Below are 25,605 nucleotides of genomic sequence, written 5' to 3' on the forward strand. Positions count from 1 at the left end.
GGATACAGCCCCCCCAGCCAACTGACACAGCCCCCCTAGCAGAACTCTTAATCATTGAAAAACATGGAACTTTTGCCTTTCCTCTGAGGATGGTATGCCCTTGTTCGAGATGGGGGGAAAACCGTGTTCCTTTGCGGCGAGGTATATGCAATAGTCTGCCTCGCTCAATGCCCTGAAAAACCATACGTTGCAGAATCCACTACTATCTAGGATGAGTAGTTTGGGGTACGAGATCGGTCCGAGTAGGGGACCGTTCTGGAGTTTTGCGAGTTTTCGCTGCGATGGAAGTTCGCCTCGGTGGAAAGCCTCGCGGGGAAATTGGTGTTATGATTCCCCGCTGACCTCTTACGCGAGGTCAAAGTTAGCCCAGTAGGAACCACTGCTTCGCCGGGCGGGACGTGGAATATGACCATACCTAGCGAGGGGACGTGAGTGTGAATTGTTCATACGAGGCGGGTTTCCAAGCTTTGCGCTGGACCCATCTCACAGACCCCTCCTCGGCAGTTCAAAACACCGTACCAAGTGTTTCTACTCGACCCAGAGGCGGTGTAACTAGCTTCATGACTAGCAAAACTCCATGAACCATCTCATCATCACGAAAGGGGGGAAAACACTGCCACCAAAGTGACCTGGACTAGATTACCAAAAGGATGTAATGTTGTTACTATCTGATAGAAAATGCATATGGTACCTCGGGAGTCTTGACGCCGTCGGCCTCATGCGGCTTGTGGGCTGCTCATCCCGGGGGTATAACGAGCAGGAGAACATATTTACACTAGAGAAGTAGAAAAAACTGTTTCTGCGAGGAGGATTTCATGTACAATATCTCTGGAAAAAATGTACAACGTTTGAAAGTACTGTAAAAGTTCCTGGAGCAGGGGCTGAGCCTCTGTCACCCTGTCTCTGCCCCAAAGCAACATCGCTCTCTTTTACTGCACAGTGAATCCGGCGTCGATGGGGTACGTGGCATACGACCAAGGGACAGCGCGCTGGAGAAGCTGGTAGTCGAAGCCGTCGCCGCCGCCGCTGACGTACAGGAACTTTGTGAAGGCGGACGAGGCGGCGTAGGTGAAGGCAACGTTGGCCGGGACGAAGACGACGTCGCCCTGGATCAGCGTGACGGCGTCGTAGCCCTCGACGGCGACCTCGAGGCTGCCCTCCTCGAGCTGGAAGGCCAGGGGCTGGCCGAGGTTCGCCTTGGTGGCGGTCTGGTTGGAGAGCAGGGGGCTCAGGGTGACGGTGCCCATGGTGAAGTTGCTTGCCGTCTGGTTGGCCGTCGCGAAGGGGGCGACGAGGTGGTAGACGCCGCCGTCGGCGTTGAGGTACTTTGGTCCGCGGTTTTTGGCGACGAAGTTGGGGGTGACGGCGTCGGGCGCGAGGGTGTTGGCGGCCGTGTGCCATGTGTTTGCGCCACCAGCGCTGCCGTTGACGAGGTCGCGGCGGGGGTTGAAGTCGAGTTGGGCGTAGACGTCAAAGGCCTCGAGGGCGGAGATGAGGGCCGGGTCGGAGCCGGAGGAGGAGCCGTTGGAGGCGGCGGGGACGAACTCGGAGCCCGTGGGGGAGACAAAGTCCGAGTTTGCGATGGCGATGAAGAGCTCCTCGAAGCCGCCGGGTTGGATGACGCCCGTGAGCTGGGTGTCCGGGTCGGTGATCTGGAAGGTGTGGACCGTGTTGTGGGGCACGGCGCCGTAGTCGCCCGGGGTGAGGACGCGGGCCTGCTCGCCGGAGCTGTTGGTCTTTGCCCAGAGCTGGATTTGGCCCTTTGTGCAGTAGAAGTTCTCGTAGTGGGCCTTGTGGATGTGGGGGAGGACGCCCAGGTCGGACGAGTCCGGGGCGTTGGTCTGCATCAGGGTGAAGGCGCCGGCGGAGGAGTTGCCCGTGACGGAGAAGCGGTAGACCTGCTCGCCGACGGCGACGGCGCGGCCGGAGCCCTTGCGGAGGGCGTAGGGCTGGGACGTCTCGGGGGCCTGGTCGAGGATGAGGCTCTTTCCGGTGCTGTTGGCCTGCTGCTTGAAGGAGTGACCCTGAGGAGCTGCCGCCACGAGGGGGAGGCCGGCTGCGAGCGTTGAGAATCTCATATTGGCGAGTTGTTGAACTTGAACTTTTGTTTACAAGTTTGTTTAACGGCGAGTTCCAAGGTGGCACACAGACAGGATGGACGAACGAGGAAGAAACATAATCACGTCAGGGGAAACATTGGGAACTTATAGCAGCATGAGAGCAGACGAACCAACGTTACGGCCGGGCATGAAGATCCTCGCTCGGTGTCCGAGCCGTTGCCCCCTTAGGAAGACCCCATCGCGGGATTTTCACCCAGTGTAACCCTTGCCGCATGTCATTGCTTGTTCCTGATCTGAACAGGGACACCGAGCTTCCAGGTCGAGCTACATGCTCCGCTTGTCCGCTGACTAACATGTTTCTTGTGGTGTTAACGTGGAAACGGCCGTCTTCTTCGATCTAGAATGGCTCCATCTCGAACCCATTCGACCCGCTGTTCATCCCATTTGAAGAAACAAGCGCCAGGGATCGCGGGTATCTTGCATGCATGACGCAAACCAGGGCGAAGGTGAGCTGAAGATAGCATCGACAAATGGAAGCCCCGAAGGAGAGACCGAATGGAACCGGGCACTATAACGGAGGTGGCATGTGGGTTGGCGTACGTATGTATGCCGATGATTAGAAGGAGGTGTATTCCACTCGAGTATGGGTCTCAGATGGCATTTGACGTACATCTGGGCGGAATTCCCGAAGTTCCCTGTCAATCGGTAGATGCGACGCCCCTTGTCCACTTTGAATGATTTGACTCCACCCGGGAATTCCGGACTTGAGAGGCTTCACACGTCGTATTATAGGGGAGCAGCGAACGAGTAAGCATACTGAAGTTGCGCAGCTCGGTCAAATTGTGGTGCCGTGAGCCGATAGTCCGGTTCTTGTATTGTTCAACAGGAGCAGGTCTTTGAACAATGGGAAGCAGGAAGTGTTGTCTGTATCCGAGCACCCCGCTGGCGTCAACACGGCCAAGTACACTTCGTTTCACGACCTTCCCGTTGAGGGTGTTGATTCAAGGCGTCTTCGTCACTATTCAACCCAACACTTACAGCTCGGGGCCGTTTTCCAAGATCTTCTTCGATGTATGGCTGCATATTTTGGGACGTTGGGTTGCCTGTAACGACACTTCGTCTCAGGCTAGGCCAGGAAACAGGAAACAGAAAAAGGCATCTCACGTACAGATTTCTGCGGTTAGATCACAAGTGAGATACAGTCATGAGCAATTTTGTGTCGCTCATGTTCATCAGCAACCACTCGTGAGGTTCAGACGCCGTTGGCGGTTGTGCGTGGCAGTGTTCCAAGGAGGCTATACGCCCGCCTTCGGTACCAAGTCATTGCCACTCTTCGTTTTCGAGGCGTGAAGTTGGCCATCACTTGACGACTCACTTCCAAGACTAAACACCAGATAGTGATCTAAGCCACAAGAAAATTGTATAAGAAGGATCGCTCGATGCTGACCCATCTTGGGTGTCCTTGAGGCCAGTCTCACCCGGCCACTGACAAGGGTGTAAGCTTGTTACCGGCGTGACGCAGGATCGCCCTTTTACCGGGAGGCGTAGTATAACGAGGGAACACTTCAAAAGAAAGGCAGGTGGCCTCACAGGATTTCCAACGTGAAGTCCTTGAGGCTTAAACCATGCGTGGAGTGATCAAGGGTAGGCGCTTGTTGGTGCAAGCCACCGCTGCCGGGGGTAAAGGCGGCGGGTAAGGTAAGATGAGACCGTGAGGGTGACTGTTGTCGGGGCCTCCGAATCTGGCCGGATCATACTCCGTACCTGGTGGTATGCTGTCCGTAGATGGACGAAGGTCTGCTCCGTACTAGCGGGAGCCAACGATGAAGCGCCATACAGCCTTGCTGCCTTGAAATAAAGTTGGCGCGGTCCAAAGGGGATTAATCGTTGTCATACCCCAACAGGGGTGCTGGGCATGTGTTGAAGATTCCGATTCTCTGGGATAGTGGGAATGGCTCGTGCGCCGAGCAGGTCCCATATCGGGGCGTTTGCAGATCTACAACGGTGTGGCTGCCATGTGAGAATGACCCCTTGCGATTGTGGACTTCTGGAAGGAGTCGCGTGAGGCGTGGGCGTGACAGCCTCATGTCTAAGATATCAAGATTGCGGGTTGTTCAATGTTGACGATGTTGACCAAGTACCTACGATTCCTTGGGTAAGCTGGCAGCTTGAGTGAGTAAGAGGCCCCGAACACCGTATTCGCTTAGGGGTCAGGCAAGTTGGCTTTGTTGAAAGGGTACAATGGTGAAAATGATTCATCCGGTGAAGTATGATCCTAGAAGAGGTAAGAGATGACGGGACGCATTCCCAAAATGCCTGTTCGCAGCAATGGGCAAATGCTTTGTTGGTTCTGGTGCGTGACACGTGAGACAAGGCATTTAGAAATCCCGTGAGCTCCAACAACTGTACCTGACCGGAAAGTTGGAAACAGCCAACTGGAAGCCCCCGCCTGCCAAACGAAACTGTCAGATAGAGGGGAAGAAAGGACTGGCCAAACAACGAAAGTCTGGTCCTGCTGTCTACCAATAGCCCCAAGGGAAATGGGTAACAGCAGGCGAAAGAAAGATGGCAATCGGGAGGCAGCTTCTTCGCTGAGGTAGAAACTAAGGTAGAAAGCCTGCGTGTCAGCCTGTGAAGGGTCCATTCATTGGCCAAGTCGGAAGAAGAACTGCGCATGTGGCTTGGTGTTGAGCTAAGCCAAATTGGGTACGACTTTCTCGTCCATTGTGGAAAGGTACCTAGGCAGCTCCCTCCTGCCCCTCATTCTACCCTTACCTCATGTCCTCCCAGCCCACCTCATTCACGCTCATTCCCAGCTCACCTACCTTTTACCTCCGTCCATCTACCTTGTGCCGCCTCTCTGGGTCGCAGCATTGGTAGCCTGCCACTGCCTAGTCCAGGATCTAGGCGTAGAGGGGAGCACCGCTTGTTGCTCACCTTTGAATGGTTCCAGCTGAGCTGGAAACCGCCGCATGTCACTTTCCTTACCTACTCACGCCTTGCTTGACATGAAAGCTGCGCTTACCTGAGGCCAAGCATGAGACCTCCAAGCTAAAGGTACAGCCGGGCGCTTGTTGGTACCGCAAACAAACGTACCTTCTTCCTACATTGCTTGTCATCGCACTACCTCACCCAGGGTAGGACATTTTCCACTTCCCAAGTCCCCAGGTTCCAATAAAGGACATTGAAAACGGGCCCATGATGATCGCCAGAGTTGCCGAGGAGCTTTGCGCATTCAATTAAATTGACTTTCGTCTCCCTGCGATCGTGGATTTTCGAAACACGGCGATAGAACATCCCGACAAAGCAACACCAACCTGGTCTTCTTGTGTACCTTACCGCCGATTCACTGCCTGGTAGCCACATTTCTGCCTTCCAAAGTTTACCCGGAAGACCACGTCAAAGAACAACCTCTTTCTTCACTTCTGTCAATAGTCTCATGGGCAGCCTGTGCTCAAACATTGAAAAGGACGATGCACCTGGCGAGAAGGATGGTCAGGCTAGTAGGGACATCAATGCGAAGACCATCACACGACTCTCTTCCAAAAGGCTGCGGAAGCTTCGACATCAACGCCATCACGCTCATCACCAAAGACACCAAGCAGACATGGACAAGGCCCAGGAAATGATTGAAGCTCACGAGGTAGTCATCAATAACATCTGGATCAAGATGCCCCGGAGAACCGCCCTCGATAAGACCGACGCCAGAAAAATAGACGGACCTGAGGAGTACTTCCACCAAAGAAAGGAAATCTTGGACCGCGAGAATACACTATCCTTTGATTTTAGCGCAAAGATGCGGGCATCAGAGAAGGAGCGGAAAGCCAACGCCATCATTCAGAAACTCAAAATCAAGGACCATGAGAGCGTGTATGAACCGGCTGAAAAGAGGCAAGGATGGGGTGGTCAGAAACATGCGCGATTTGCTGCTGACCATTTCCTATCCAACGTCGATTTAATCAACCAAACGAGTCTATTCCGAGTTGCCGTCAAGATGCCAAAGGGAGCACACCTTCATATTCATTTCAACGCCTGCTTACAGCCTCATGTATTGCTGGGCATTGCCGAGACCATGCCCCGCATGTTTATCAAAAGCGATCTGTCGTTGGCACCGAGCGCGGCAAAGACTAACCTTCACCGTTGTGAAATCCAGTTTTCCATCTTGCCGCTCGAAAAGGAAGACGAAGTTAAGGGAAACCTTTTCAAGACCGACTATCATCACCGACAAATGATGAAATACTCAGAGTTTATCAAAGAGTTCCCCAAGCATTACAACGGCATGAAGGCCGAGGAGTGGCTAACGAGCAAACTTGTTTTTCACGAAGATGAAGCACATAACGCGCTTCAAACAGTTCAGGGAGCATGGGAGAAGTTCAACGGCCGGACTCGCATGATGAAGGGGCTCTTCAACTATGAGAGTGCATACCGGAAATACACACGGGGCATTCTTGAAGATTTCGTCCGCGACAACATTCAGTATGCCGAGATTCGGCCTAATTTCATGCAGACAAATCAACTCTGGACTGATGACGGTACGAGGCAAATCGACAATAGGGGTATCATGAAAATCATCATAGAAGAATACGACAACTTTCAGAAGGAGACCAAAGACTACTTTGGCGGGCTGAAGGTCATCTACTGCACTCCTAGGTCTTTTACCACGGAACTGGTTGCATTTGCGCTCGACGAGTGTTTCGAATTCAAGAGGGAATGGCCCCAGTGGATCGCTGGTAAGTCCTTGAACGCCGCTATACCTTGAGCAGACAACTAACTGACAAAACAGGATTTGATCTGGTTGGCGAAGAATCGCAAGGTCATCCTCTGCGACATTTCGTTACAGAATTTCTCGCCTTCCGGAAGAGATGTGAGGAATCTCAGCCTAAAGTTGACATTCCGTTTCTCTTTCATTGCGGAGAGACGACAGACATTGGCAACGACACGGACGGCAATCTTGTGGATGCGCTCTTGCTCAACTCAAAGCGCATCGGCCACGGATTTGCTCTGGCCAGGCACCCCTATATCATGGAGCACATGAAGAAAAGTGGTATCTGCCTTGAGGTGTGCCCAATCTCCAACGAGGAGCTTGGTCTCACACCCCGGATTACGGGCCACTCAATGTACAACTTGCTCGCCAACAACGTACACTGCACTTTAAACTCAGATAACGGAACAATATTCAGGTATGCCTTTCTCCTGTTTTGCATCAAGCCATAAGGCAGCAAGAAGCTAACCAGAGACCACACAGATCAACTCTTTCACATGATTTCTATCAAGCGATGGTGGGTAAGACGGACATGACTTTGCACGGCTGGCGACAGCTCATTGAGTGGAGTCTAGAGCACTCTTGCATGTCAAAAGATGAGCTCGCGAGTGTGCGGAAGGAATGGGAGAAGCGTTGGGAGCTATTCTTGGAATGGATTCTTGAAGAGTTCAGGGATTTGTCGTTAGAGATTCCAGAGTAGAAATTCGGCTGGAGCAACCGACATGCCCGGCTTTTCTTTGGTCTGTTCTGGAAATACCATGGGACAGATACGGGAAAGTTTTTGATTCATTTTTTTTTTTAGAAGATTTAACGATGAATGTCTTTATGAAGATGGAAAGGACACTACCAGCCCTGTAACAAAACTGACGAATGAAGGACCAAGTGGACGTGTGTGATTTTTGCCTATTGCGTAACTCATACGAGGTTGGGGGCCGCATCGTGGATGGTAACAGTCTTGGCGTCAGCTGCGACGACGGGCCGTTCCTCTTTCTCTTCCATTATGTATTTTGCCACACAACTTGTTTCTTCCATGTAAAGGTGTGTCCACGCACTTGACTTGCAAAGATCATCTCGGCCGAGTCTTCATTTATTGATATCAACTCACTCTTCCACTCAGATCAGGGCCTGCCAGCCCAGAATTAGGATTTTTAAGGTTAGTTGATAGGTAGTGGACCAGCCGGCCAACATCATACCCCCTCCTTCTCTTCCTCTCCTCCCCCCTCCCCCTCCCCTCCGCCCAGCCAAGAAATCGACCGCCGCGGAACCCAACTTTCACCGGGACTTCTCCTCCGCGAAGCCTTGCTCCGGGCCAGTTCTTCTTTTTGGCCCATTCCCCACTCGTTCATCTCATCTCGTCTCATCTCATCCCAATGTCTCTCGTGTCCTACCTTTACCCCTCCTGCCCTTTGATCCTCCCGAAACGAGCAAGCTCTTTGAACCCTTCAGAAGCTGCTGTCAAGGGCCGACGGAGGCAATGGTGAGATGGATAGGTAACTCAGAGCCCGGGTCCCGTCCCGTCCGGGCCCCAACAGTTTGAGATTGAGGTGAGGACAAACGGCACGGAGTACACGCCATCGATCAGGCTGCAGCCTGTTGCTCGTTTACCTATCTTGGCCTACTGCGCCACCGGAACTCCTCTGTGTCGCACATCTCAGCCTGATTCTGTATGAGGGGACTTTTACCGGTCCAACGACTGTCAGAAAGAACTCTGTTATCCGGTACCTGGAGGTGTACATCACAGTCAAGTACTGCCAGGTTATCGGTACTTACTCATTGATCACTGACACTCTGATTGTTTGCATAAGTAGCACAGGATACCGTAGAGAAAGACGCATGAAAAGAACGTCAAATATACGTCTTGAATTTTCTATCTACACGGCAAACGTTTGTGCGGGAGCTGATCTCGAGTCTAGTGATTATGCCGCGTACCAAGCTCTTTCTTTCCCTCTCTGGTCTTTTTCCATCCTCTCGAAGAAAAATCAGCCGTCATGCTTTAAAGCTCTCTGAAGCAGACTAACAAACGCAATGCCAAAGTCAAACCGGCCCTCCCCTTTTTACTTTCACCACCAAAAACTAGAACGCAAAAATTGACTTCTTTTTTTCGGGATCCCAAACTCCAAGAACCGAATATGCATGTGTCATCAAGAAAACCGTGGCTGACAGCGGACCTTAGTCGAACTTGATGCCCTTCTTGCTAGAAATGTCAATCAAGCCGCCGCGGTAGGCGCCGCGCTTCTTCTTGTTCTTCTCCTTGGTGAAGCCCTTGCCCTTGGTAACGATGAGGTCCTCGTGGGCGCGCTGCGAGTAGTCGTTGGGCACGTACTCGTTGCTGGCGAAGCGGGGGTCGACGTAGACGACGTCGGGGATGCGGGAGAAGGGCTTGTTGGGCTCCTTCTTCTCCTTCTTGCCGCCGCGGTTGTTGGCGCGGTAGGTCATGGGGTCGGGGGGCAGAGGCGGGTCAGCGGCCGTGGAGGTCGCGGGCTTGAGCTCGGGGGAAGTCTTCTCGAGGGTTGCGGAGGAGAGGGAGGCGCTGTCGGCGGGTGCCTTTTCCTTCTTGGCCTTCTTCTTGGTGTCTGCGTCTGAGTCGGAGTCCGAATCGGAAGAGGAAGAAGAGGAGTCGGAATCGGAGCCGGATTCGGGAAGAGGCACCTTTGCGGCCTCAGAGCCATCAGAGTCGGAGTCAGAGTCGCTGTCGCTGTCGGAAGAGTCTGAGTCGGAGGAGGAGGAGTCAGATTCGCTGGAGCTGTCCGAGCTGGAATCGGATGAGGAGTCGGAGGAGGAGCTGCTGTCGTCCTTCTTGACCCTCTGCTTCTTGGCCTTGGGGGCCTCGTCTTCAGAGCTGGAGTCGTCTGAGGAGGAGTCGCTGTCGCTGCTGCTGCTGCTATCACTGCTGCTGCTGTCGGACTCGGGCGCCTTGCGCTTCAGGCTCTGCTTGGCCTCGGGCTTGGGTTTCTCATCCTCGCTCTCGCTGTCGCTGCTGGAGTCGGAATCGGAGCTGGAGCTGGAGCTGGAGCTGCTATCGCTGTCGCTGTCAGCGGCAGCAGCCGCATCGGCCATGTCCACATCCTCGCTTGAGCTGCTGTCGCTAGAGCTCTCGCTAGTGGTGGGAGCGGTGGAAGAAGTCTGCCAGGTCTGGAAGACGGTGACGAGGCTGGTCTGGGCCGCCTCCTTCTTGGAAGGCTTCCAGCCGCTCTTGGCGCGCTGTTTCTGGAAGGCCTCGTGGGCGGAGGTGAAGGCGTTCTCGGAGAGGAAGGAGTCGACGAGGTCCATCAATTGGGCGGGAGGAGCCTGCTTGGTGGAGGTGGCCTCAGCCTTGACCTTCTTCTCGGACTTCTTAACCTTGCCCATTTTGTCTGTTTGCGTTGTCGCGGAAGCCGTAGGGGTGCTTGCGTTATTGGTTTTTGTGAAGTTGTTGGAGAATAGCCAAGGTGGAGGCGCAGACATGTGTGTTATGCCAGAAGATGGCTCTTATCCGTCGCAATGGGCAAGAAAAAGACAAGGTAAGTGGAGGGGGAAAGAGCCGGCGAGTCGCAAATTCCTCGGTGAGAATGGAATCGTCCTGGGTCTTCCCTCACCTGGGAAAATTTCTGTGGGATCTCTGCGCCGGCGGATCGGTGTCTCCAAAATTTTAGTGTCGGGATCCCTGCTCGCAACTTTTTTTTCTTCCCGACCTCTCACTTTCATTGCGAAAAGTTCTTATCTTATCAGTCGATATACATGAAGCTGGTCTATGCATTTATCCGTATTTTGAGGTACGCCAGTGGTAACCCGTTGCCACGCCTCGTACCTTAGCGCTTGCATCCACGCGACAGGGGTGGCCAGCTCATTGCCCGATCAGCGACTGGCCGTTTGTTGACTTTCGCAAAGCTGGGCGTCTAGGCTTCGACTAGCGACCGAGCGCCATCCTCTTCCTGGGAAATCCATCAAATGGTGCAGTTACCGCAAATGACGAAGGACTCTGAGTGAAAGCCTCTCTAAACAACCAAATCCGAGCTTTCACAAGAAACCAAACCAACCGACCTTGTCCGTCGTCGTCTTCTTCCTGGTCTTTTGATCTTCGCGCCTGGGGCCAGGTCAGATCAGACATCTTTCCTTACATCCACCACCCCGGTTTCATCGAAACACGCAGCGACAATGAATGCTACCAAACGAAAGTTCAACGCCCTCATCCAGGGTATGGGTAGATCATCCGCTTCTACAAAATCGAACGACACCACGAGCTTGCCTTCCGAATCCCCTCGTCCGTCGACGACTTCCCTCCAGCCCTCCAACACGAATTCTACAAACACGAACACAACGGCCGATACCTCTGTAAAACCGAGCATGTCGATTGAAGAGGATATCTTATTGAAGCGTCGGCGCCTGCAAGCACTGACCGAGAAGAATGCCGCTACGATCAACAGCTCTCCTTCAATTCGTGCTACCGGAGCAGGTGCGACGACAACCTTCTCGAACGTATCTCTGAAGAAGTGGGTTCCAAGGTCTGCCAACGTGACGGAAATCAAGCACGCCCCAAAGTTTGCACCCAGCGACCGAAACGAGCTCCTGAAGAGACTAGCATCGTTCCAGGAGATTACAGACTGGACACCGAAACCCGATGCAGTGAACGAAGTTGAATGGGCAAAGCGAGGATGGGTATGCCAGGGGAAGGACCGTGTGCGGTGTTCACTCTGCAATAAGGAGCTCGTTGTGAAGCTCAACAAACGCGAAGTTGACGGCAAGGAGGTACCTGTCCTTGTGGCATCGGACGTCGGTAGGTTCATGGTTGCCAGTCCTCGTTGCTACTCAGAACTGATTGGTGAAGCAGAGGAAGCGTTAATAGAAAGATACTCCGATCTTATTGTCACGGCACATCTGGAGGAATGTTTATGGAGAAAACAGGGGTGTGATAGTAAGTATCTACAGATTCTATTGACGGAACTAAGACCTAACTTTCCCAGATTCGTTGCTCCGGCTGTCTTTAACTAATGCCAAAATAAGTATGGAGGCGTTGCGGACACGTTACGACGAGCTCTGTGCCAGGAAACCCTTCCTTCCCTATGAATTCAACTTGAGGTTGCCCGAGGGTCTCATCATCGACAGCGTCCTAGCCCAGCTGCCGGAAGACTTCTTCACAAGCCCACCGCCGACCAAGGACTCTCCGGATCCAAAGGAGCCAAACAGAGTCGCTTTGGCTTTGGCAATGATGGGGTGGCAGGGTCTCACGAATCCCCGCATCGGTGCGGTGCCAAATTCAGCATCCTGCCACACATGCTTGCGACGTCTGGGCCTTTGGATGTTCAAGAGTAAGGAGGTCAGCGCCGACGGCGAGATTCTCGTTCCCGCGCCAATGGATCATCTTGATCCAGTCAAGGAGCACCGTTTCTTCTGCCCTTGGAAGAATCCTGTGGCGCAACGTCTAGGCAGCGCGAAGCCCGGCTCAGACACGACCTTGGCGGCTTGGAAGTTGCTGACGCAGGTACTGAAGAATGACGCTTACCTTCGCGGAGCGCTCGAGGACCGGCCGAAGAACAGGTCCACGTGGCATAATAGAGGTGCCTCGGTGCCTTCAACGCCGGTTCGGAGGGGCGCTGCGGCACCCTTGACACCAGGGGGTTACGACTCACCGAGCGCTGCTACCGAGCCAGCTGGCGATGAGGACGAACAGTCAAGAGAAGCTAAGGATAAGGAGCGTTGGGCGCGTCTCAGAAGGGTGAAGAGCCTGTTTGAGTCGAAGAACGCGAAGAAGATTCGTCGGCAGCTTAGCAGGCCGGGCACGGCGCGTTCGACCGTCTCAGGGGCGGGGGGAGACAAGGAAAAGGAGAAGGAGAAGGAGTAGTAGTGGACAACCAGTCTGCACCATTTTCGTGTCACTCACTTGAGATTTCATACTGAAACGGAGGAACCAAGGAGTTCTCAGGGAATGTCTCATGGTCGACGAAGGCCTTTTTGCAATTTTGTCTTAGTTAGAATACCCATATGATGGAACTTGTCGAAGCGTTGGTTCATCATTGGGGTCTCCCGAAGTTTATGAGTGAAATGCTCGCGTGCCCAATCCGTGCGTACTGACGATGAGTTGCATTTCTCTCTAGAGGGTATCTCTTTTCTCCAATATACTCAATCACATCACACTATCCTACAAACATGATCGTACAAAAAGTCCCCCGTCCCCCGGCCGCTCACGAACTCCAGTCCCCAAACTTCTTCTCCAGCTCCTCAAACGAAACCACGTCCCCAGACCACGCCGCCGGATCACTCTCCAAAGCCTTACCCGGCTCCAGCCTCTTTTCCTCTTCCTCCTCCCCGCCCTTGTCCTGCGTCTTTTGCGACTTTTGCGCCGCCCTCCGCTGAGCGACCATCTTGCTAGCCTTCTCAGGCGCAACAAACTCCCTCACACCCGCCAACTCTAGGACCCCCATCCTCACCCCCGCCATCCCCGCCGCACCGCTCCGCGTCCCCTCATCCACCTTCCAGCTCTTATCGCGCTCCATCCGCGCCGCGGTGATGTACACCCTCTTCACCCAGCCATCCCACCCCGTCCTCGCGAAGCAGCGCTCCGCCTCGCGTAACCGCTGCGCGATGCCGCCTTCCTCGCGCGCCTTACGGGAGAGCGCTTTGTCCATTTTTGTAAAGACGAGCATCACGGGGCGGCCGGCGTCGGCGAGGAGTTTTACGATTTGCGCGTCCTTTTCGGATACCTTTTTCTCGGAGGATAGGAGGAGGACGATGCCGCGGAGCATGGTGCGCTTGTTGATATATTCGACGATTTCGCGGCCCCATTCTTCGTGGGAGGCGTAGCCGTAGCCGGGGGTGTCGACGAGGATTATGCCGTGTTCTGGCTTCTCTTCCTTTGTGGCGCCGCCGCCCTCGGACGAGGAAGAAGAAGGGGAGGCGACTGGTTTCCGGAAAGGAAGGCCCGTCAAGGGTCCCACGCCGTACGCGTTCATGGAGACGGTCTTGCCCGCGCGATCGCTTACTTTCGCGAGCGACGCCGCGCCGGTGAGGGCGTTAATGAAGGACGATTTCCCGCAGTTGCTGGCGCCGACGACGCAGATCTCGGGCGTGGTGGTGTTGAGCGGGTGGTGCTTCAGCCGAAAGGCCGAGTACAGGAACGTCGCGGGCGGGGACAGGAAGAAGCGGGCGGCGAGGGCGTGCGGGAGGACGTCGTCGTTGGCGATGGGGTCCGCGACGAGGCTGCCGCCGTCGCCCTCGAGTTCGATTTCGGGGGGCGGCGGGGGCGGTCTCCGCGCTAGGCGGAGGTCCTTTTCTGAGATTGAGATTGCTGCTTTGATGGCGTCTGGGCTGGCGATCATGGCTGCTGCGTCGCGGTTCCTTCGGGAGGGTTCGGGTTTTGGCGGTTTGGGTTGCCGGATGGGTTTCTGGTGTTCTTTTGATCTCTTGGGGGGGACGAAGTAGAGTGATCTGGCTTCCCAGACGTCCTTGGGTTTGCTGATCTTGTCCAGTTCTTCTTGAGATAGTTTCGGCTGGCTGGATATCAGTATGGGCCCTCCGAGTATGAAACCTTTTTGGGGAAAGAAGAGTGATAATGCTTCAACTCACCATTAGTACAAAACCGCCACCCTTCCTCTTGGGTGCCGGCGGTCCATCGTCCCTGTGTGGCCTCCTTGGCCGGGGAGGACTCCTCCTCGACAAGGATGTTAAGAACCTCTCATCCCGTCCACGTTCGTTACGAGACGCATCACCAGAGCTTCTTGAGCTGAAGTCGCTGCCTGACCGTCTAGCAGGTGTACCGCCCGACCGCGATGGGGGCGAGAGCCTAGTGTTCGCCCGTACGCGCTGGTCCTCCCTTGCGCGAGTCTTCCCGTTGTCGAACTCTTCCAGTCGTCTTGGGTGTTTCCGCCCATCGTACCAACCGTCAGCATCTGGTTGGGGTAGCCATGCGTTGTAAGTCGGTCTGCTGCTCATCCATCGCTGCGACGTCAGGAGCGGCCGCTGAGCGAAGGCACGGCAGTTGCATATGTGTTTGAACATTTTCACGAGCCAAATATGAGAACCAGATTATTGTTCTGAAAATTTGATATTCATTGCCAATGGTGCCGAATGATACTTGTGGATGGGAGAGCTCAGGGGATGGTGGAAGGTGTGTGAAGGTCCGAGTTTGCTTAGGATAATGCAACAAACGCATATAGACGTTTCGTTATATGCATAGTTAATCGCCAAACCCCCACCGTCGCCACCCCTACATCGAACAAGTTGTCACAACTAACTCATCTCACTTCAAAGTCTCTGCGATCTTGTGGCAATAATGGCCTCTATTTTTGTTCTACCTTCCCTATGCATGGTTCATCAAAGCTCATCATGCATGCCCATTCCCTTGAAGGTTCAATGTAATTCAGCAAAATACAAAATCAATCCGTCCAACGCCTTGTTCATCCAGAATCGATTGGCGAGTTGATCAACCACCGGCCTGGTAGCGGTAGTAGAAGTTCTTCTGGTTGTTCAACTTCTCGCTGACTCCGTAGTCGTAGCGCTTCTGGTGACGGGTGGCGGTGCTCCGGCCTCTGACCTCTTCCTGTCTAACAACGCGCTTCTGCTTGTCAGACGCACCAGCCATGCCAGCAGCATCTCTGCGAGCGATGGCACGGTTGCGAGTCTTGCGATCGCCGGTGGTGGCGACCTCTCTACCATCAACATCCATCTCATCGCCCGAGCCAGAACCAGCCTCAATGGCCAGACGCTCGGCGCGCTCCTCCTCGGTAGGGTAGTTGTGGAGGTTCTGTCTGAAGTATCGGTTGTGAGAGCGGTGACCGACTGCCTTGCCAGAGGGCAAGTGCAGCTCGTACTCGTCGTAGAAGACAGCACGAGTGTGCTTGTGGGCGTGTGAGTGCCAGCCATCGGCCTGGTGGCGGGCACGCGGATCGTTGGTAGAGTGATGAGGGTGCTTGTCGAGGCGCTCGAATTGTTCGTACTTGCCGTCCGCGGTGAAGGCCGTCAGCTCATCCGAGTCAAGTGAAGAAGCCGAGCTGTCCGTCTCCCAGCCATCATCTCCACCCTCCTCAACCTCCTCGCCGTCCTCCCCAACCAACTTCGTCGGGCGCTTCAGACCCAACTTGGCTCCACCATTCTCATCGGCCTCGTCCTCTTCCTCGTCTGAGTCCTCGCCATCAGAGTAGGTGCTTCGGAAATCGTAGAAATCACCAATGTCGAGCTGAACCTCCTCTGTATCGTACGGAATCTTGCAGTGGCCCTTGTCACGCATGTGAGTCTGCACAGCGAAAGCCGTCTTCTTGGTCTTGAAGCAGTACAGGCACTGGTGACCATCGTGGACGCGTTCCTGCAAATGCTGAAGCAAGCCGTCCAGATCAACAAGGTACTGCTTCTCGGGAATGAACATGTCGTGGAATCGCTCCATGTGGTTGGCGTTGAGCGAAACGCTGGGCGACTCGTAGTTGCAGAACAAGCAGGACTTGATGGTCCAAGCGATCTCTGGCTTTGACTGCACGGGGGTTGCAGATTCGGAGTCGCGGTTCATGTTAACGTCTTCGCGCTGACCTTGAGCAGAGAGGTGGGGGTTGGAGGGGCGCTTGACGGGTGAGGGGCGCTCGCCGTGGGACTCGTGGATGTTGGTCTTCTTCAGGCCCTCGACGACCTGAGTGAATTCCTCTTCGGCCTCGGAATCCAACTCGCTCTCCTTATCGACGGCGATAGGCTCACCAAGAGAGAAGGTGGAGCTCATGACGGAGCTGGCATCATCGGCAACACCGCCCTTGCGTCTAGCAATAGCAGCGACACGGACCTTGTGCTTCTGGCTCGTCAAGTGGTTCTGGTAGGCGTTCTCGCTCGAGTACGACTTCTGGCAGGCGTCGCAGGAACGTTCGAAGAGAGCCTTCTCTGCCTCAGCGGTCTGAACGGCGCGAGCCTGGAGGACCTTTTCGTTGAAGACCTCGGAGGCAATAGGAGGAAGGGAGGCGACTCTGCGCTTGAGGTTGTATCGGCTGGGTAGATGATGTCAGTTGGTCTGGGCGGAACACAGCGGAAACAAGACGACAAGCCGGGCCTAGAAAACAGAAGGAACTACTCTGGGAAGGAGGGAAATGAAAGTAACATACTGCCAGTCGCTCTTCATATGGCCTCGCTGAAGGTCGATGTTTCGGTAGGCAACAGAGCAGGTGTTGCAGGTGTAGGGGTGGGAAGCCGTCGTTGCCCCTCCATTTGCAGGAACGGCGCCGAGGGCAGCAACATCGACGCTCGCCATGGTGAATGTCGTGTGCGAAAGTGGTGGGTTTTGCTTGATTTTTGTCTCAGAGGTTGCTTGAGTATATTTTTGATTGTTTGGAATAGGGAGGTTTGTTGCGCGCAAACGTGAATTTGCAGGATGCGCAAAAGAAAGAGAGATGAAGGAGGCAAAAGATGGGCGTCCCTCTGTGTGCAGTGCGTCAAACTCTGGCGGGATGGAGGGGAAAATGTTTTTAAAAGGGAAAATTCGCAAGGGCTTTAGTGGATTAGGCGGGGGTTTGGAGGGACGTGATAGGCACGTCACTTGCAGTCTAGGGCCCTTGGGCTGGGCTGTCCCTCAGAAGTTGTACCACTGGAAAGCCTCGAGATTTCCCTTACCTTAGCATGTTCCTGGCAGTTGCTGCCCTGTCAAGTGGGGGCCTGTACACTAATTCTCTCCTTCCCGAAGCACCGGACCTGCAAAGACTCTCGACTGAGAAGCCTGGTGCTTTCTTTTTGGCTTCTGTCTTGTTCTGTCTCGCCGGCTGACATATCAAGAAAGATGAGGTAGGTCGCATGGATACCGAGTACCTAGGGGGGCAAACTGTCGCCGCAAGCACCAGCAAGTCTACTTGTCACCGTTTTGGGGTTAAGGTGTCGCCGTCCCGCGCTTTTTAGAGTTACAGCCTTTATCATGGAAGTACCTACATCTTCGTGGGGAATCATAGGCGCTTGGGCTTGCGCCTCAAATGCAAGCCTCGATTCGAGCATCTCGATGAATGGCTAACAACAAAGTTGAAGCCCAACAAGTACGAATGCCAGGATATGATCCTGACGGAACACTCAAGATCTTGACTAAGATACTACAGGACCAGAAAAATACTTGCATTATACCCACCACACTGCTGCAAACTACTGGAAGAACCCTCGTCGCCACACTGAGAAATAGTTACTGTATGGAAACTCGAATGACTAATTCACCGTTACGCGCTGGCTGCAAAACATCGGCCCGTCATGAACAACGATGGAGGGGTTCGAGCGGGTCAACCGGGCGGCGACGGCGGCGCGGGCACCTCTGCTGGGTCCAGAAAAAAAAAGGAAGGAAAGTCGGAGGCAGAAACCGCCGACCTTGCCGAGACTGGAATGGGCGTTTGAACTATGAAGACGGCAACCTTGCGGCTGATGTCAGAAACACCACGAGGCATCCGTCCTCGTAGGTGCTAGATGCAGGCCCCAGAGTAGGTACCCTGCCCTGGTTCGTCCTTTGATCGCAACTTGCGCGTCTGCCAGTGGAATTTCGCATGCTAAATTGGGACCCTCTGCGGAATCCTCCATGCTCGATTTGCCTGCTCCCGTGCTTCCCGTATCCACTCTTTCAGAAGGACCCCGGAAGCCGTGCCCCGTTTTCGTCGAATCGCACCGTGTCGTCGCCGAGCCTCATAGCGTGGCCATACGGTGCCCAGTTCCTCCTCCAACACTGACGACCGGGACGTTGAGCTATCCTAATCCACCTAACCTACTTACCATCCCCACTGCCCGTCATCGGGTCAAGGCTGTTCATTCATCACCAACATATTTCTATTGAGTCCAACTGTCCACTACTGGTTGTAATATCCGTGTACCATTAGACGTCCACGACAACGAAACCGCCCCTGCGTTCTCTCTGATTCTGTCCGACTCCTCTTCTCGCTAGCCGCTCCCTGCCGCGCGCATTTCCTGGTCTTGTACGCCGCCAGCTACCTCATCCAACCTCGACCTCAGATACCCCAGAACTCTCGCCATCCGGATGACATGACTCGGGACGTTCGCCGCCCTGAGAAGGGCCCTCAGACCGAAACCGGCCTCGATGCTGAACTTCTAGCCGGTCTCTGGGAAGATGCGCCTCTCGCGCGCCTGCCCTCTGATGCGCCGGCCGAACTGAAGGATATGGTACAGATCATAGAGAACCCGAAGCGCGTCTACGCTATCCACCGCGCCAGCCGCCGGCATAACTTCCAGATTCTCGTAGAAACGTGCGTCTTCAACTGTTATTCAGCCTCCATTGTGTGTCCTCCATACTAACAAACCCCTGATTAGGTACGTCCAACAGCTACGGTACGGATGTGACTCCAAGTCATGCACAACCTCGACCTGCTTCTCCTGTCGCAAGCGTGTCGCAGGCAAAGCGCCAATACGCAGATATAACATCACGAGCGCAAGGACCTTGGCAGTGTACCTGGCCAGCCAGGACAACCCAGAGACTGGGCTCTGTCCCTACCTCAATCCCCCGAAAGAAACACCGGCCGCCCTGAACTCGCTCATATTTTCCTCCAACCCCGCGCCTCCAGCATTCAGCGACCCCTTTTCGAAGCGATCCGGTACATCAGGCGATAGTAGAAGGCGGAAGTCAGGTTCGGGCTGCAGGGTAAATGGCGATGGCAGTTCCATGAGGGCTACCCAGGGTACCGAGGAACTTGGTCGTCGAGCAACAATATCCGCCACGCACGAACGCTCGCATTTCGATGCGGCAACAGGCACTGCACATCCTCCATTCAAGGTTGCCGAACGACCTGTCAACAAGGATTACCGTTCTTTCGCAGCCAATGTGTTTGGGACCGTCGCCTTCAAGATGTTGGAATGGCTCACGCCAGCTGGCCTGGATGCCATGTCCCAAAAAGTCGCGGCATTGGAGGCAGAGGCGACACAAAGTCCTTCCAAAGAAGAACCGCAAATGTTCCGTAATCCATCAGGCCTGTCGACGCCTTTGCAGTCGACGCCCCCCTTGACACAGGCAGATACGAGAGATTTGGGCGAAGTCTCTCAGTCGACCACGGAACAAGGATCGGATGCAGTCCTCGCTCAGGGGTCACAGACACTGCATAACCCAAGTGCAACGATGCCCAGCTCACGGCCTAATAAACCCAAGAGAAGTTCAAGCACTAGGGTGCGGGCCAACTCGAAGCCTAGTAGGAAACTCTCCATCGAGCCATACCCGACATCTTCACTGCCCGAAGACGTTACGTCCGGGTTGTCCTCCCCAAGGATGAACGGAGGAGCTTATGAGAAACCACTGCGGCCACCAAAAGCGTCTCACGTTAACCCTTACGCCATTCCAGAAATACCCTCGACACCATCATTCTTTGATAATGTACCGCCTCAAAGCCACGCCGTAACGATTGTTCAAGAACCAGACTCAATACCCAATACAAACCACGCCAACAGCAAACCACCACAGCCAGCAGAAACTCCAGTTTCCCATGAGCCGGTCTCAGAAGCTCAACCTTTGCGGGTTGCAAACTCCGCCGAAGATTCGAAACAGAATCAAGACCCGCTGGAGGTATCGATCGCCGACAGCTTGCTCCCACAATCGTTGACAGTACTCAACGTGGAGGTGGTTGATCTCGTGTGCGACATTCTCCAGGATGACGGTACATCAGAGTCCCACCTCCTTGATCCCCCAAGGATTACCAGCACGTACACCACACTCAAGGACCGGGCTTCCAGAATGCAGAGGAAACAGAGCTCCCGAGCCACCTACCCAAAGAGACTCCGGAGACAGTGGAAGCTTTTTATTGAGCAAAGTCTGTTCAATATCTTGAGCGACCCCGTTAGTTTAGTCGCATCCTTTGTCAAGGACGACGAACTGCTCGATTCCCACACCATATGGTACTGCATGCTGAGACTCACACGAGTGGCTCCAAGCCTGGTGTTTCACAGTTTGTGGATGGCAGCTGGGAGCCTGTTCAAAGCACCCAAGTCACTGCAATCCCTTCGTTCCCCCGCTGCCGGAATGTTCCGCCGAACCGATCGATCTCTTGCCAATGTCGAAGCAGGTCAGCTCCTATCGATATGCCTCCATGCGCTGGTGGCCGCGGCCCCTTTGATTACAGACTCCCGAATCCTTTTCGACATGTCTCGAATACGTTCTAATGGACTAGCTCTCGCCGGAAGCGGTGCCCTCGCGCGGCAGCCAGCTTGGCTCTGCCTTCTGTATGAGGATGCCTTTTCAAACGATCTGGCACTCCGGCTGGCGAGGCGTTTGTTCACCGCCATATCCGCGCGTAGGTGTTTTGCAGATATGGCTGCGCAAGATGACAACCTCGAGGACAATAAAGAGGACTTCGACGCCCTTCGACCCCTTCTGTCCCAACTTGACCTACTTAACTCGTACTCATCTTCCACTCCTGGGGTGGGCCAGCTCGAGCGAGCTGGCCACGAGTCCAGGGTTTCTACGCTACTTCTAGACTGGGCCAAGACGGTGATGCTTCAGCAATGGGACGGCCAGCCTGAAATCTCATACGATAGCTCCTTTGGTGGAGCGTTGTCGCTGATTGCTGCTATGTGTAAGTTCTGAAATCATTACATGTGAGATTTCCCATTCAACTGACCGCCCCACCAGACGAAAAACGACAAGACTTGCTTCTTGGAGACATACAATTCCGCGTGGATTACTTTGCCGAGAGGCTGGACTCAATCAATATGCCTGTCGCCTGGCTCACCCATACCTCCTCGAGACAGAAGAAGCACCTATTGGACTTCCCCTTCATCTTCGAACCATCTGCCTTGGTGTCTTATTTCCGATCCATCAACTTCTCGAAGATGAGCCGAAGCTATGAGGAATCGAGCTCGCTTCAAACACGTATGAAGGCGATCGTTGCTCCTGGAGGCCTCATTACCAATCCCCATCACAAGCTTGTTCTGCAAGACCTTCTGAAGACAGCCTCCTCAAAGTATTTGATCCTCGAGATTAGTCGTAAGAACGTCATCAGAGATGCTTTCGATCAACTCTGGCGGCGAGAAGCAAGAGAGCTGCATAGACCGCTCAAGATCCATCTTGGCGAGGAAGGTGGCGAAGAGGGATTCGATTCGGGCGGAGTTCAACAGGAGTTCTTCCGCCTTGCTGTTGCTGAGTGCCTCAACCCCGATCATGGCGCTTTCACGGTCGACGATAGGACCCGCATGACCTGGTTCGTCCCGGGCTCCGTTGTACCAGCCTGGAAATTTGAGATCCTTGGTCTGTTGGTGTCATTGGCTGTCTATAACGGCCTGACGCTGCCCATCACATTTCCCAAGGCCCTTTACCGCAAGCTCCTGGGCGAGCCTGTGGATGAATTGCATCATATCGCCGACGGATGGCCAGACCTCGCGATGGGACTTACGACACTACTTGAATGGGACGAGAAACAGGGTCTTGTCGAAGACGTCTTCGCACGCACATACGAATTCTCCGTGTCCATGTTTGGACAGCCCATTTCTCGGGAGATGGATGGGAAGGCTAACAGCTGGCCCCAGTTCGAGGCGACTGCTGAGACGTCGCTTGTGGACGGGAATCCCGAGGATGCTCCGCTCGTCACCAACGAGAACAGGAACGCGTACGTCAGCGACTACATCAAATACCTGACGGATGTCTCCGTTCGTCCGCAGTACGAAGCGTTCGAGCGTGGATTCCGAGCTTGCTTACATCACAAGGCACTCGGGCTCCTGACTCCGCCACTCCTCCAATCACTCGTGGAGGGCGTCCAGGAGATTGACATTTCTGAACTGCGCCGATACACCAGATATGTCGGCTGGGACGCGACTCACCGCGGCGTCCGAGACTTCTGGTCGATTGTTAAGCGCTACGACGAGAAGATGAAGAGGCGGCTGCTGGAGTTCGTCACCGCGTCGGACCGTGTGCCCGTCGGTGGCATGAAGAATATGCAATTCGTCGTGCAAAGAAACGGTGAAGAGGAGGGCGAGGGCGGACATTTGCCCACCGCGTACACGTGTTACGGTACGCTTTTGCTGCCAGAGTACAAAGATAAAGATGTCCTGAGAGAGAGGCTTTCCATGGCATTGGAGAACGCGCAAGGCTTTGGGTTTGCTTGAGCGAGCTTTCTTGGGGGCGCGAGGAGTTGGTTGTATGTTAGAATTAGCGGAACAAAAAAGTATCTGGGCACGGAAGAGACATGGGGCTTTTCGTCGGGCTTGGGATCCTTGGCGCTCACTACTTGCATTGGGAAGAAGAATATTGAGGTTCTGCATCCCTGATTGTTCATGGTGTTCTCTTGGCTATGGTGACTTTATTATCGCGATTTCATGTGGTTTGATATGCGGTCCAATTCCAGACCTCTCGGCTCTTCCTCGTCCATCGGAATCAATCCAGTAGCCATGGTATGATGAGAGACAAGACCGGGGGTTTCTCTGTCAAGTTGACCTGGTCGACACACAGCTGTAAGCGCCTTGACTTTTCCATACCATAATTCCCAGGCTTTCAATACATATCCGCAATCCTCAACCAAGCTCAGAGAAACCTTGCTGTCCATGGAATTTATCTCCGTAAGGGGATCCGTTAACCCAACCCGGGATGGCTGGTATCCTCCCAGGTTCACGAATGAATGGAACATCTCGTTGTCCTTGCCATAGACGCCATTTTCGTCCAGAGTGAGAGGGTATTTTGCTTTTCTTTCGCACTGCCCTTACTGGACGGGAAGCCTCTTCTAAAGTGAACCGTGGGAAGTGCGAGGTTTGATGGACCAACGACCTCTATGGCTCAAAACTCACGACAACTCGCTCACTTTGGCCGTCCCGGGGACCCATCTCCGATGGCTTCAACAGTCAGAAACGTGGCAGAACGAAGTCATTTAAGAACCCTGATTGCCCGGTCTTCGCATCATCCCGCGATAAAAATCCTATAAGAAAGAGCCTCTTTCCTATCATTACTGGCATCCTTTCTATGATACATCCTACTCTTCATTCCAATCACGCCCTCATTGAGTACTACCCAGTACAACATACACATTCTCATCTTGAGGAATTGCTATATCCATCTGCTATATCACACTCACCCCCAGCCACTTACACAAGGCACTGCCTTACAGCAGCCAGACTCTTAACCTTGACCTCAGATCAGAGTATCAAGAGATACAATGGAGTCCATTAGCAACATCGTCAACAAGTCCGGTCTGGAGACTGCCACCACCACAGCCGCCATCACTTCACCAAGCGCGCCAGCTTCAACCGTGGACCTTCAGCAGCGCATCGCCAAACGTCGCCGCGACTGGACCCTCACTCTCACAGACGGCCCCGTCTCCTCTCCCGGTCCCAAGGCAAAGTACCGTAGATCTCGTAGCTGGAGCACCAGAATCGGCGTCGACGCCCCGCTCAACGCAGAGCGGCAGATTCCAGTCTTGTACGCGATTGCCATGACTAAGAGCAAGAGTAACACCCCATCCTCCCCCTCCTCCTCCCCCTCCTCATCTTCATCTTCATCTGCTATCGAGGGTATCGTCGATGACGAATACCCTCCGGACGCCGAGGAGTACCGCATCTGCCCCGACACAGACTCACCTCGCTACAAGCACGAGTCTGATGTCGGCCTCTGGAGCGGGCCCCGTTCCTCGCCCGGGCCGAAGGTGAGGTACGCCCGGTCTCGCTCCTGGAGTTCCAGGCAGTCAGATAGCGGGTACTCCTCGGTGGAGGAGTGTGTCGAGAGCGAGGGCGACTCTGATGACGGCTACACGCATTATACTTTCCTCTCTGGCGCGGACTATTTCGATAGTGAGTCCGGTAGTGACTGCTCCAAAGGTGATCATGATATCGCCATGATTGACGTGCCTCTCATTGGCGTTTCTGGGGATGGCGATATAATCATGGTTGACATCTCTCCCATGGATTTCCCTGGGGACGGCGATATCGTCATGGTCGACGCTTCTCCCATTGCCGCTTCTGGGGACGATGATGACGATGAGGACATCTTGATGACCGACTATAGCGGAGACGACGACGTCTCAATGGCTGATTTTGTCGAAGACGATGATGTCGAGATGTCTGACCACAGCGAGGACGTTGATGTCGAGATGGCCGAGTACGACGACGAGAATGTGGACGTCGTAGTGGCCGGCTATAGCGGAGGCATCGACTGCGACATCGAGATGTTCGACTATGTCGAAAACAGCGATGTTCACATGATCGACTATGTTGAAGACACCAGAACCAACGTCTTCGGCTATAGAGAAGTTGTTGAAACCGACAGCTCCTCCGATAGTGGCGACTCCGTCGATGACAGGTTCGTTGTATACAACAGCGAATACGAGGACGACTCCGAGGACTTCGACCTCGCTATGGGATACTACAGCGACAGCGACTCTTCCTCAGACGAGGGATACTACCCGGATCCCGACATCGCCATAGCAGACGACAGCGATGCCACCACCGTCACCATATGGTCGTTGGACGGCACCACGCTCATTCGGGACTCTCCAAACGGCTCGGGCAGGTACTCGCCTCCCGCGCTTTCTGATCGGCCCGAACCTGACCTGATTTCGGAGTATACACTCACCCGCTGGGTCAACGGAGTGTCCGAAAGGATAATGTATGTCGACTTCGACTACTCGGGCACCGAGTATGATGAAGAGTTGCCCGTCGTGGAGCTTAGATCGCCCGAGAATGAGAAGGATCACTATGAGTGAACGATGCCGCATTGTCGTTGCGCTCCTCCCAGAGATTCTTGACCGCCTGAAACGGTCTTGAATGGGAGTAGTGGTGATCCGGCTCATGTTCGCAGAATCCAATGTTCGATAAGTAAGCATAGGATTAAGGGACGTTGTCGAGGCTGCCGTCGGAGTTGAACATCACCATGGAGTCGATGGTGTTCACCATACTGCGACG

At 54.2% G+C, this 25,605-nt stretch overlaps 9 protein-coding genes across 9 annotated transcripts; 6 read left to right on the forward strand and 3 right to left on the reverse strand.

Annotated features, from left to right (window-relative positions):
• Positions 1-929: 929 nt before the first annotated feature.
• Positions 930-2,078, reverse strand: CLUP02_00379 (uncharacterized protein; the record flags this gene model as incomplete). The annotated part of the gene is made up of 1 exon (XM_049279429.1): positions 930-2,078. The coding sequence occupies one exon, from the start codon at positions 2,076-2,078 to the stop codon at positions 930-932; it is 1,149 nt and encodes a 382-aa protein (XP_049135386.1).
• Positions 2,079-4,734: 2,656 nt separating this feature from the next.
• Positions 4,735-7,522, forward strand: CLUP02_00380 (adenosine/AMP deaminase; the record flags this gene model as incomplete). Its single annotated transcript, XM_049279430.1, has 7 exons — positions 4,735-4,786; positions 4,851-4,969; positions 5,076-5,117; positions 5,202-5,273; positions 5,353-6,790; positions 6,844-7,240; positions 7,306-7,522. The coding sequence occupies 7 exons, from the start codon at positions 4,735-4,737 to the stop codon at positions 7,520-7,522; spliced, it is 2,337 nt and encodes a 778-aa protein (XP_049135387.1).
• Positions 7,523-7,692: 170 nt separating this feature from the next.
• Positions 7,693-8,829, forward strand: CLUP02_00381 (uncharacterized protein; the record flags this gene model as incomplete). The annotated part of the gene is made up of 5 exons (XM_049279431.1): positions 7,693-7,860; positions 8,000-8,299; positions 8,355-8,486; positions 8,527-8,567; positions 8,646-8,829. The coding sequence occupies 5 exons, from the start codon at positions 7,693-7,695 to the stop codon at positions 8,827-8,829; spliced, it is 825 nt and encodes a 274-aa protein (XP_049135388.1).
• A 162-nt stretch (positions 8,830-8,991) lies between these two features.
• Positions 8,992-10,266, reverse strand: CLUP02_00382 (SRP40 domain-containing protein; the record flags this gene model as incomplete). The annotated part of the gene is made up of 1 exon (XM_049279432.1): positions 8,992-10,266. The coding sequence occupies one exon, from the start codon at positions 10,264-10,266 to the stop codon at positions 8,992-8,994; it is 1,275 nt and encodes a 424-aa protein (XP_049135389.1).
• A 690-nt stretch (positions 10,267-10,956) lies between these two features.
• Positions 10,957-12,640, forward strand: CLUP02_00383 (uncharacterized protein; the record flags this gene model as incomplete). Its single annotated transcript, XM_049279433.1, has 2 exons — positions 10,957-11,705; positions 11,803-12,640. 2 exons carry the CDS (start codon positions 10,957-10,959, stop codon positions 12,638-12,640), a joined length of 1,587 nt encoding a protein of 528 aa, XP_049135390.1.
• Positions 12,641-12,687: 47 nt separating this feature from the next.
• On the reverse strand, positions 12,688-17,017 carry CLUP02_00384 (zinc finger protein Yan; the record flags this gene model as incomplete). The annotated part of the gene is made up of 8 exons (XM_049279434.1): positions 12,688-12,716; positions 12,777-12,866; positions 12,989-14,323; positions 14,362-14,469; positions 14,505-14,733; positions 14,792-14,868; positions 15,223-16,757; positions 16,872-17,017. The coding sequence occupies 8 exons, from the start codon at positions 17,015-17,017 to the stop codon at positions 12,688-12,690; spliced, it is 3,549 nt and encodes a 1,182-aa protein (XP_049135391.1).
• A 155-nt stretch (positions 17,018-17,172) lies between these two features.
• CLUP02_00385 (uncharacterized protein) lies at positions 17,173-17,832 on the forward strand (the record flags this gene model as incomplete). The annotated part of the gene is made up of 4 exons (XM_049279435.1): positions 17,173-17,193; positions 17,314-17,482; positions 17,540-17,639; positions 17,706-17,832. 4 exons carry the CDS (start codon positions 17,173-17,175, stop codon positions 17,830-17,832), a joined length of 417 nt encoding a protein of 138 aa, XP_049135392.1.
• Positions 17,833-18,310: 478 nt separating this feature from the next.
• CLUP02_00386 (HECT-domain-containing protein) lies at positions 18,311-22,824 on the forward strand (the record flags this gene model as incomplete). Its single annotated transcript, XM_049279436.1, has 4 exons — positions 18,311-18,468; positions 18,606-18,989; positions 19,054-21,299; positions 21,356-22,824. 4 exons carry the CDS (start codon positions 18,311-18,313, stop codon positions 22,822-22,824), a joined length of 4,257 nt encoding a protein of 1,418 aa, XP_049135393.1.
• Positions 22,825-23,864: 1,040 nt separating this feature from the next.
• Positions 23,865-25,406, forward strand: CLUP02_00387 (uncharacterized protein; the record flags this gene model as incomplete). The annotated part of the gene is made up of 1 exon (XM_049279437.1): positions 23,865-25,406. The coding sequence occupies one exon, from the start codon at positions 23,865-23,867 to the stop codon at positions 25,404-25,406; it is 1,542 nt and encodes a 513-aa protein (XP_049135394.1).
• Positions 25,407-25,605: the final 199 nt, after the last annotated feature.

The sequence above is a fragment of the Colletotrichum lupini genome, chromosome 1 (genome assembly GCF_023278565.1).
Source record: "Colletotrichum lupini chromosome 1, complete sequence".
In the NCBI taxonomy this organism is placed as follows: domain Eukaryota; kingdom Fungi; phylum Ascomycota; class Sordariomycetes; order Glomerellales; family Glomerellaceae; genus Colletotrichum; species Colletotrichum lupini.